This window comes from Lycorma delicatula, chromosome 1 (assembly GCF_047948215.1).
Source record: "Lycorma delicatula isolate Av1 chromosome 1, ASM4794821v1, whole genome shotgun sequence".
Lineage (NCBI taxonomy): Eukaryota > Metazoa > Arthropoda > Insecta > Hemiptera > Fulgoridae > Lycorma > Lycorma delicatula.
In genome coordinates, this window is record NC_134455.1 from 200,110,463 (window position 1) to 200,123,047 (window position 12,585).

Consider the following 12,585-nt stretch of genomic DNA (forward strand, 5'->3'; position numbering starts at 1 on the left):
AGTAAATAATTTTTACTTGAATTATATACATTAAGTAGTAAAAAGGCTGGCCCCTCCCTTAGAAACTGATCTTCTAGTAAAGGTGTGCAGTTTGTTCATCAGATAAAATTAGAAGAATCGCTGTGCAATGTAGAACTATGCGCAGCAGCTTGCTTTAAAAATTCCACGCACATGATAAACATTAAAATTCCACCACGCACATGATAAACATTCACTGCCATATACTTTTTTAAAAGTTTCAGTAGTGATTTTTCCATTTCATATGAAATTTCACAATTATTTGCTCTCATAAAACACACATCACTTTTTGGCAAAACAACAGATATTATCCAAAAAAAAGGCTACAGCCTTTTTTTTTTTCATTTCATCTCTGTGAAATGAAAAAATAAGATAAAAACAACCTGAATTATGGAAGAACAATGGGTTCTTCATCGGGTTCTTCATCAGGACAATGCACCAGCTCACAAATGTCAAGATTAGCCAAGTATAACATACCAGTAAGACCACCCACCTGACCTGGCACCATGTGACTTATTTATTCCCAGAGGTCAAATCTGCATTAAAAGGGACAAGATTTCAGACTGTTGAAAAGTGGCACATATCATGAAAAAGTGTTGTTGAAAACAACACTGTTTTGAACAATGGATAATTCACATGGAGCAGCATATTGATGAAGATAATAAACTGAATTGGTTTTTTTCTGTCCCTAAAAATTTTTAAAGCAAGCCTGCCATGCATAGTCCTACATCACATTACCTTTGAGTAGGAGCAGATTTTTCTGTTTTAGGAATGTAATCTGGGAAATGCCATTCGTGAAGCCTGAGTGGATCAGGCTTCAAAAGGAAGGCCAGCCTTTTTTAGGACTTTGTTCATGATGTCTTTCAACTATACTTTCAATCAGAGCCGCTCTTAACTGAAGTGAAAATAACTTATCTCCACTTTTCACATGAATAACTTTGGCATTAAAAATGACTATGTGATGTCTAAATTGTTTCTTATACTAGACTCTTTTTGCCTTTTGTGTTCTAGTGGATAAGCACCATGTATTAGATCCACCACCCTCCCATTTAAATATTATGAATGCAGTACTTCATTACTATTTAATTCATGGACTATTATAAACATAACACCTCCCGTTTGTCTTGCCATTTTTAAACCATCATTTCATATGAAGCGATTATTTCATCTTTATATAGTTTTTGATCAGCCAAACCAGAGGAAAGACAGACTAAATCTACAATACACTGGCGAAGTGAAAGAGCAAGTTCTGGACTACAGTAAAAGTTGTTTGTGTAGACACAACTCTTTGTCAAATAGGTTACCCTTCTCCAAAAGTCATGACTACTTAGAGCTATGATCAAGATTGGGGTTTTTCAATATAACTGTAATCAAAATCCATCAGATTTTGATTCGGAGAAGATATATGTTTTTATATCAAGCCTTACTAGTTTAATTCAAATAAATTGAATAACTAAGATGCCCTTTCCAAAGAAGTAAGCTCACATCAATTGCTATTTATTTTTTTATGTTATACACAAAACTAATTCTCTGAAGATAATCAATACAGTTTTGATTTTTTTGCAGTATTTTATAAGATGACAGGGTTATTATTATTGTCTAAAATGCAAGCAAGAAATGAGAGAATTTCTACTCTTTTCAGAGACAAAATATTTGAAAATCCTGGTATAGAAAAATTGGTTTGTTTAATCATTTATGGCTTCCAAATTACACAAATCATCATATACACACAGCTAAGAATATCTCATTATTATTATTAGTTGGTTTCCAGTGGTGAAACTATTTAAAATTTTTATTTGCAAAAAGTTTTCAGCATAGAGATTAGTCTGTTCAACAATTAAATTTATGAGTTCATCAGTGGAATATAATTTAAATAAAGAATATACCTCATTAGGATCAACTGTCACTTTTATACCTGGAGTACCAGAAAATTGTTTTGATGGCAAAACCGTAACTTAACCACTCAAAACTAATGTTTTTTCAACACGGGTTCCTTGTTTTCTTTTGTATTCCTAACTTTTTTAGGCCTACTATGTGTCTGTATTAGGGAGACTTCTGAAATAACTTCATCATAATATTCTTATCACTATATAAATCATGCAGCAAATTTTTAATTTTATTGTCTGTTATGCGTTTTATTCTGGATGTACTAACCGTTCTAATAAAATATAATACTAACTAAAACTATCTATAAACTAAACAATTCAAAGCAATAAATTAGTAAAAGCACAACAAAATAATATGCAGGTTCAATACTAAAAACTCGTCAACATAACCTAGCAGCATGTGGTTTCAATTGAACATTGATATTTTCTAAGATACTGCAATCAGCGCTTCTGTTTGAAGCTGTGGCTATTAAAAGAACTACACAAGTACACAACAAAATATTTCATCAGATAACAAAATAACATCACTTAAAATGTGTGGATGAAATGTTACATCAAAGGCACTTTCATTGACATAGCGAGTGCATCATGGGCAATTTTTATTGGAATAGTGTGATGAGATATTCCATCCAAGACCAGTAAGAATAAAAACTAATGAAAATTCCTGTTGGATGATCATTGCCTGGCTTCTCTTTTATTTTTTCATAAGATCTAATCTTGTGCTTACAGATGGCAAAACTCCTAGTCACTTCTAGAAATCACTAATGTATTTGGCAAAGCAATTTCATGTTTTGCTGCTAAGTCACAATATCGTATTTTGACTGGTCTAGAATAGGTAGCAGAGCATTCATATAAAGCAACCAAGGGATTATTATAAGTTTTGTAGTTATATGGGTAAGAAAGGCCCTTATATTTGCTACATCTTAATAGTAAGATCTCTACTCTAATTTAATGGCATTATGCCCGCTTTAAACAAACTAGTTCCCAGAGGCTTGTACAGAAAGCGCCTGTGGTATATCTGATTATGTTATGTATTGTCTAACTTTCTAGATGAATATGTAATATATCACAGTAATGTTTTTTTTTCAATTGATGTTTGATAAAGCTTTAATAATGTTTAAGGCATTCTTGCATCTAACAATCAAATTCTGTATATATAGTTCCTAATTTAATTGGATAGTCAGTCAAAACTAATTTGGACCAGTTTTTGATGGTCAAAACTACTAAAAGAAATTTTCTTCCTACAAAAGTGTATGCAGCACATTTTCTTTGGTGAAAATTTTTATCTGTTATATTTTGCAACTTCATTGAGGGTATTTAACATTCATTGCAATTTATACCTCACCATAACTATATTGCTATTAGCATATGTGACTGTCAAATCGATGTAAACACTTTTGCTACTTCTACTGGAACGGCTATCAGTATATTATTGACAATCGCAAACAAGATACCACTCAACGGTGGTTATAAGTACTCATTATAAACCCGTACTTAAAAAGTACAGTCGTTCATATAGTTGCCAGGTAATACGGGTTAAATTGTCACAAATATTGATGTAGTTGAAGCACTACTGCATGATGCAGTCATATCAAAAGTACAGTATTTTCTAAGTTGATCATTTGGAAATAGGATGGTAACTAATAACCAGTTACTCTGAGAATCATTCATCTACTATTAATTCATTCTGTTACAAAAGAAAAATGTAAATTTTTAATAAAAATTGTGCAAGTTTTATCTTAAGCATTATATAATACAATTAGTAATGGGAATTCATTGCGATAGTTAGTAATTTTTTAAGAAAGATAAACTAGAATTAATTTTTGAGGTAATAGATGATTTATGACAAAAATTTAGAGTGAGGAGTTAGTTCAGATATAAGAATGACTTGCTGGTTGAGTAAATTTTATTTTGTACTCATTGCTTTATCTTATCATTATTCATTTAAGTATAGTCAACTTGCTGCTCCTGTTTCCATGACTACATTTTTTTGCATTTAAACTTAGACTTTAGTTAGGGGGAAGGAGGTTTAAATAAACCCCCTCTCCCTTAACTAAACCTAAAACCATTTTATAACTGATAGGAAAGAACTGATACCCATTACAAACTAGAGTAAAAAACAATGATATAGATGCAGATTCAATTCAACTTCATATTAAGGAAATCCTCCCTACTCACATTAATATAATTTTACAAGTATATATTCTGCTTTTACAATCTTCCTTAGTTCCCTTTTGTATACCGTTGAAGATTTTTTATTATTATTTCAAACTAATGCAATCTCACACTACACTGACTGTTATCCCAATAATATTTTCCAAAGATCAGTGAAGCAGTTAGCAGAGCAACTTTTAAAATCTGGTTTGCATTTTGGTTTTTGGGAAGGATCTGAGACTTTTTTACCAATATTTTTCATCTGTTCATCTTTCTTGCTGAATGTGTAATATATAAATTATAATTAAAATAGTTTTGAGTAAAGAATTTAGTCAACGAATATGTTCTTATCTCTTTCCTAGTCATTAAAAATTTTCAGATAAATACAACTAATGCTATATGAGAAAACAGACAGCTTTGCTTTCTAAAATAATTTAACTAGTTAACAGCCATAAAATTAATTTTAAAAACAAATCTGTATAAGAACAGATCTGCAATAAAACTGCTGATATAACATGCGATTAAACATTTAGTCCCATTTTTAGTTTTTTCTTTCTAAATTTCTTACTTTGTTTTATTTTTGCCAGTATGCATATTTTTTTTATGACAGTAAGCAATTGTAAACAAAAGCTCAAACAAATCTTCAACATTTTTAAAATACCTGTTACAAATTTCAGATCAAATTAAACAAAATATTTTTATAAACAAAATTTGTTATTTTATTTAGTTCTAAACAATTTTAAAAATTATTATCAGGCAATATAACTGACATTTTATAGTGTAAAACATTTCACAAACCCTTAAACACTAAAGTAAGATCTAGTAGTTGAAAAACAATGCTTTTAAAGGGTACAGACAATTTTCCTAACATTTTTATGTAACAGTACACATAATTTTTAAAAAAATAGTTTTCAGATGGATAAAAGTATTTTTTCATACAGACAAACAAAACACAGTAAATTTTGAAAAAAGTGAACTATGCTGCAGAGTTGACAGTATGGACAACTTCACTAACAAAACAGTTTGTTACAATGATATGTTGCAATGAAAACTGCCTGCTTAAAAAGGTTCAATTCATAGATATGGTTAAATAAAAAATTGGGATTCATTTTCAAAAGAAAGCTAATTTTTAGAGTTTTGTGTAAACAAAACTAAAAGAATGTTTTAGGAACCATTAAAGCTAAAAGAATAATACAGTAGGATAATGAAAAGGAGTTTATTATGTAAAAATTACAATTGAAACTGATTTACACATTAAGAAAAAAAAGAAAAACAGAAAAAATGAAATCCCCAAAGAGAACAATTTCTATGTTCGTTCATACAATATTATAATTTCTCAACACTTAATACACAAAATTATGGGAAGAAAAATAAAAATATTTACTACATATCAGACACTACTACCAAATCTTCATTTTACATCAAATAAATCAAGTGCACAAGATATTACATTTAAAACAAACAAGAGGAATAAAAATAAAATTCAAATATTTTCACATAATGTTACCATTGAAAAAAGATAAAAATGTAAAATTATGGGCAAAATTAATTACAACAAAAAAAAAAGAAACGGTATATTTTAATGTTTAAATGTTACACACACAAAATAATATCTATCTTTATCATTTATTTCTCTATTTTTATGAAATAAAATAATTTATAATAAAATGTGCAGAACAGATATGATGCATTATAACAGATGGTATTTTCATCATTAACGTTAATTATTATTAATTACTACTATATAATGGAGGATGTTGTTTCAGATAATAAAAACTTCCCAGCCAGGAAGGAATGCAAAAATTAACAAGAAGAGATTTCAGTTAATTACATACACTAAAGACAAGGACGACAGTTCATAATACATATAATAATATTGCTATTTCTGCTATAAACAAAATAAGATTTTCTTTTAAATATTGAACAGCAAAGTCGTGGATATGCAAGGCAACTGATTTGAAGCAATTATTGTGATTTTATAAGTATTCAGTGGACTCTTGTAATAACTACCAAAATTTTTCTATTATCCACAATTCAGTGATTTGGTTATAGCACTGAAAGTAATACTGCTTTTAGAATTCATGAATGTAAATGCTAAACTAACTACTCTAAAAAAAAAATGCAAAACAAAACACCTTACCATAATAATAGCAACTGATCTTTGAATCCTATTCTATAGACTAGTAACTACTATTTTCATTCTTTTTTTTTTTTTAGAAACACTGATTGACAGTAATGCATATTACTTAGTTAGGCAAGATCACCAATGTCTGCAATACACCTTCATTAAAATAGAATTTCAATCCTGAGTACTATTTCACCAATGCCTATGTAAATTGTTTTGAAAAAATTTGAATAAAAAAGATTTACAATGTTGATATTTAAATTAGGCATTAACATGCCTAAAACCAATTATTTCTTAACATCTATTACATATTATTAAAGCTTGCTGAGTAAACCAATCAATCATTCAAGACTTAAAAACTACTATAAATCAAAATTATAGTAAATATGTACTAATATTTTATATTTATATAAAATACATCATTTTAATTTTAAAAAATGTTATATATTAAATCAAATAAATTAAACTTTGATACAAGAAATAACTGAGGAATTACTTAGAAACAAACAGTAGCTCTAACAGTCAAAATTAATGGAATGCAATATGATAAAAGGTAAGCCAAGCTACAGTTTGTTGAAATTTTTGTTTGTAAACTATACAAAAAGTTATATACACATGCATTGCATATATGTTCTTTGCTGTCCATCATTTATATCATCGTCCTAAATCCATGTAGTCTCGTCTTGTCTTTGTAATAAGTGAAAGTAAATCGTAATAAGCTTATAATGGTATACAATTTCAAAATGCAATCTTTTTAAAAAAAATGTGAAAATTCAATGTCTATCAGATTCCAAAAAGTTTGTTATTAATCTTATAGCAAAATAGCAGTACTAATTAAAAACCAATGTATGGAAACAAATACTCATGTTGTGAATGGTTATGAAAACACAACAAGGTCTCATTTTTTTCTTTACACCCTCCTGTACGGATGGTAGCTTGGTTGAGATGGAGTAGAATAATTGTTTCCTCGCTGTGGTCCAGGTCCAGCATAATTACCAGCATCACCACCTGCACATAAATGTAAAACATCAATTACAAACTGAAAAATTCTACTTTACAGATCAGCATTTGGCTAACAATTGACCTACCTGTTAAAAAAAAGTCTTCTTTCATGAAGCTGCTTTGTAAAACTGATATTTCTAGAATCAAAAGGTTACACACTAAACAGGAGTGATACAAGCATACAAGCTGATGTATTTCACTTTATTACAAAACCACAAACCAGATTGTTTTTACCAACCAAGAAACAAACATCCAATTACTGTGGCAAACTTTTCATCTTACAATGTATGAAAGTCATATAGTTCTAAAGATAAACTTCAGAGGACATCTCTAATAATTTTACACCAGAAAATTATCTTCAGAGGATAATTTATCATGAAATAAGTTTTAAAAGTATAAAGTGGAAAGAAATGTGATTTATGAGACAAAGTTATGACAGAATTTAAATTAAAAATCAAATTTTTAAGCATGCTGGTAACATTTAATTGAAATTTTTTTCAATATTAAACTGGAAAGAATGGTGCTCTCTACAACTTGGCCAACTGTACTTGCAGTGGCACCTGAAATAGTTAATTTTCCAATGACTGATCACATACATGAATGAAAGGAACACACAGTGAACTTGCACTGTTACATTTTGTCAGTTCTGTTACATTAATAGTTTTACATAAAATAAATAAATAGAAAGAGACATGGTAATGTTTCTTTGTCTGACTTAAAATACAGATATTGTAGGAATCTGTAAACAGGGTTCCTAAAATGAGGCATTAAGTGTTTTAGTCAACTAAATTAAAGATTTTAAAATTGAATTAAATATGGCTGAAAGCAAAAAAAAAACAATATATATCATGTAACAAAATATGATTGTCTAATCTAGGATAAAATCAGAGTTACACACCAGGGTCTAAGAGTGGGGGCATATGAAAACTCATGCTAGTTTGGTCATATGAAAATAACCATTGCTAGTCAAAACATATGAATGTGTATATCTATAACAAACCAAAGATTAATTATTAAACTGTAGACTTTCAACTTTTGTAGGTTTTCTAACTATTTTCAGAGGCAAGTGCTGCTGTTCTCACAATGGCATTACCTAACACGGACCAGAGCAGAGAGATAGATAGGGTATATTTTCATTAGAAGCTTATTAAATTTGTGAATTTGTTTCCTAATTTTAAATAAATCAAGAGGAGTAAACTGAATTGTAGGACAAAATTGTTGTTGCGATCAAAACTTGTTTTATTAGTATGAGACTACTATTTTTGGTGTTTAAAGACTCGATGATCTGAGTGCATAGTCTAATTGAAGTTAGATATAGGAAACATTTTTGTGTGAAACCTTCAGTGATAGAAGAAGGTGCAGGGATCACACACTTCTGCAACTTTAGTTGAGGGTTTTAGTTATGGTAGGTGGTCGTGGTTGTAAGAGGCCATACAAAGGTGATAGCAGGTTGTGTTAAATACACTTATGGAAATGTCTGCCAAGACATTTGCATTGATGGCATCCTGACAAGAGTACAAACTGATGACTGTGTTATCAAGTTTTGAGGGTCTAAAAGACAACCTCCGCTAAAGCACATCAGCGCTAGGAACAGAGCAGGTGGTGTGACAAACCGGGATTGTCACAAGGCAGGGGAAAGACACACTTACTACTGGCAGTTTTGTGAATTTGACAAACATGTATTTAGAATGTGATCAAAAGTTTAGTGGATTTGAATTTTTTCTATTTATAGAGTATATTCTTATTAAATATGTATTTTTGTAAGAGTAGAATTTCAAAGATAATAAACAGATTTTTCTACTATACTCTAGATAATTAAAAAATGCTTTTAATATCAATAAATACAAACCCAACCAAAGGACCTTTTTGTAAACCTTTCCCTATAGAAGATAAAGTTAATTGTTTTTTTTTCTGTTTTGGTGTCTTAAAGAAATTTATAAATAATCTAAAAGAACACAAAATATTTTTCCAAATAGCAGTATGTAACAGAGTAGTATTTAGGGATAGTAGAAGGATCTTACTGCAGTAAAAAATGGAGTAAAACCATCACCCACTCAGAAAATTTGAGAAAAGAAATATGAATACAAACACTTTTAGTTCTACGATCATGCTGTTTGAGCAAGCAAAATATCAACTGTCTGAAATTCCCTTTATATGGTACACAAAAGTAAAGATTGTAGAAGCTCATTCAATTCTGATCTTAATTTGAATAGTCGGATCTCTGTTTAAGTAATGTTAAAAATAGACTTTCTTCAACGGCACATTTCAGTATAAAATGCAATCATCCTCAACATCATTTCACCTATGATATAAGTGTTCATTGTATTAAATTTTAATAACTGTACAAATTCAGAATTGATACAATTCATTAGAATCTGCAGATCACTGGAATTAGCTGCAAGTAGTCCCCTCAAAGCATTAATAACTTAAATGACATTTGTTCAAATTATTAAAATACTTGTTTTTTTTAATGTCATTAAAAATTATAATTTGTTTGTAATTGTCTGACACCAGATAAAACACATTAATTTACACCTATAGTCATTTTTCAAATGCACGTCTAAGGTAGTAAATAAATAAGAATGATGTAAGTAATGGCAAGGAAAAGCAGTTTAAATGCAGAAAGAGTTAGGCAAGCAAGTTCTACTTCAACTGCTTCTGAACTTTATAAATAGTATGACATTTTTTATAAGTAGTAAAAAGTGTGTAAAATTAACTTTATATAAATTTCAGGTGAAACTAAATATAAGTTAAATAAAATTAATATGAATTATTTGAGTATGATATTATTATTAAGAGAGATATTTCTATTCAAAATTAAATAACAGTGAAACAAAAAGAATGAAAAACAATCAAACCGTATTGTTGAGAAGTTAAACACCAAAAAAAGAGAATATACTATTATATTACCCCCAAAGCAAATGCATGCAAGCAGAACTTTTCCTTTGTTACATAATATACAATGAAGGATGAAGCCTCTTAACTTTAGAAGCATGAGAATATAAAAAGTCAAAAACATTTAATGGTTTTCAAGGTTACTTACTTACATATGAAAATGTTTAAATAAGCTTACTGGGAAATAACAATGGCTACAACTTTGTCAAATTTTTGTCAACTTAAAAATGTTTTTGAAAAATATATGCAAACAATACCAATAAAATTTGCTTCAGAGAAGATATTCTATCATATTTTAGACACTGTTGACAAATGTTTCAAGCTCCTAGGCCAAGGCTGAACACTTCCAGATTATGTTGCTCCCTAATAATACAAGGATGATAAAATGTGAATTATTTCAGAAGTGTGTGCAACAGAAGTTATAAATTTTTAAATTGCTCTATTTCTTGAACTTCTTGCATTGGAAAACTTGATATAAATTAACGCATAACATGCAGCACCCTTGCGTGCTGCATGTTCTAAATGGTCTTACAGATGACAAAATTCAGAAAAGTTAACAGATTTTTTTATAAAATATTAATTGCAAATTTTCCAAACAATTCCAAAAGATCAACCACTGCATCAAATTTTTATAAATTTACATTAATTTAATGGCTCTAAAGTTAGCATTCATCTTCCATTACATACAATATGATGCCAATACATACATTAAAAATAAATATGCAAAATAGATTCATATTTTATTTATGAGGAGTGTAGCAATTTATGATAGCAAAACATGGATAATAAGAAACGAGAAAGAAAATGAAACTTTGTGAAACGTGTAGCAAGAAAATTTTTCATTAGCTGATTTGTCAAATTCAAATTTTATACGTGTAAAAAAATGTTTAAAAATTATAATGGGAATAATACATATTAAGACATTAACATTTAATTTATTTAATAAAATGAATTGGGGGAGACCTATAAGAAAAGGCAAGTACACTTAAAATGTTTAAAAACTAAATAATTCAAGAAGTGAATGCAGTAAAAATAATTAGAGACCAACACAAACATAAGGGACTGAAGAATAGCATCCGACTACTTAAATGACAAATTCCAAGAAAACAATCCAGACAATATCTTGGTTCCAGCATTTGTTTTTCCAAAGAATTGTAGCATGTCTATTTCTCTTCTACAATTGGTTTAGTTTTCCACCTGAAGTGAATTTAACAAAATGTTAATAAAAATTATGTACTTCTAGTAAGGAAAACAAAAGCAACTCTTCCCTTCCAAAGAAGTAATAAAGGAATAGCAAAGCCATTCCTTTGCCAGTCTGTAAATTTATACAATTCATCTTTTTAATAGTATTAGTTTTAATTTTTGTTTTTTTACTACTACAACAGAATTAAATTTAAATCTCACTTTTCTAGATTTATTGCATTTATGTTATGGAACTGAGTCATTAAAATTTTTTTCTAATTTTTAATTTTACACCCCCCACAAAGAAGGTTAAAAATAAACCGGATGAAGAGCAGCGCAACGTGTGAACATTTTTTTATAATTTTTAGGAAATATTTAAATATTTAGGAAATTTACAGTTTCTCATAGAAAAGGAATAATTCTTCAGCTTGAAAACATATAAATTAAACTTGAAAGAGATAAAGTATGCTTGAAAAAAGACTGGTTATAGCAATGAATAAGGCAGGTGGCCAGTCGTTTAATTGGTAGGGTATTTACAGGTTTGCCCCACCCTGGATGGAGCGCAGTAAGTTGTTGAGGCAGTACGGCAAGCAGAGGACCACAGGTAATTTTACGCGTTGTGTGGTACTCATTACATTTATGTGAAAAACATGTTCAGTTCTGCACAGTAGAGAGATATTAATTTGGAAAATTAATAAAAGTATGCTTTGGAGCATTTGTTCCACATGGCTCGATACCTCCTAAGAATGGTGGATAACTGGGTCTGCGGTCTCATCTACAAGACTACAACAGGCTGGCATAAGACAGTGATCACATTGGAGGCAGCACAGGGTCGATCTTTGGAACAATCTACAAAGGTTTGCTGAACTTAGAGATGCTGGAATAGTTGGCTTTGGTTGGGTACGCTGACGATGTTGTGCTGCTTGTGAATGAACATGCCTAATTGAGCCTCAGCTGGCCACGGCAGTACGTACAAGTGATATGCAGACCCTGGTTGTTCTGGTGCAGACTCATTGTTCTTTTGGGAAGAGAGCACCACCAGGCAGCTGTAGACAGGAGAAGATCGAAGAGACTGTCACTGGGGAGGAATGGATCCCTTATGTTTGCTTGACAAGAAGCTCGAGTGCAAGAACAGACGACAATGGACTACAAAGCTCATAATTCTGGTCAGACTGTGGACAGAGCAGCAGCATGGAGAAGTGGAGTACTATGTTACCCAGTTTTTAATGGGCCACAGGTACTTCTTGTGCTTATTTCCACCCGTAGGGAAAGTGCATCTATTGTCCTGGATCTCTGAGCACTGAGCCTCCACAGTGTGGTTGT

The 12,585-nt window shown here is 30.2% G+C and overlaps 1 protein-coding gene across 6 annotated transcripts in view; it reads right to left on the reverse strand.

The window, feature by feature from the left end:
• Positions 1-5,258: 5,258 nt before the first annotated feature.
• The window catches only part of Hrb27C (Heterogeneous nuclear ribonucleoprotein at 27C), a 167,750-nt gene continuing 160,423 nt past the window's right edge, over positions 5,259-12,585 (reverse strand). For all 6 annotated transcript variants that reach the window (XM_075370489.1, XM_075370499.1, XM_075370469.1 and 3 more), the window contains one exon: positions 5,259-7,191. In XM_075370489.1, coding sequence (XP_075226604.1) covers positions 7,094-7,191 — 98 coding nt within the window. In that variant the 3' untranslated portion in view covers positions 5,259-7,093. The remainder of the gene's footprint in view (positions 7,192-12,585) is intronic.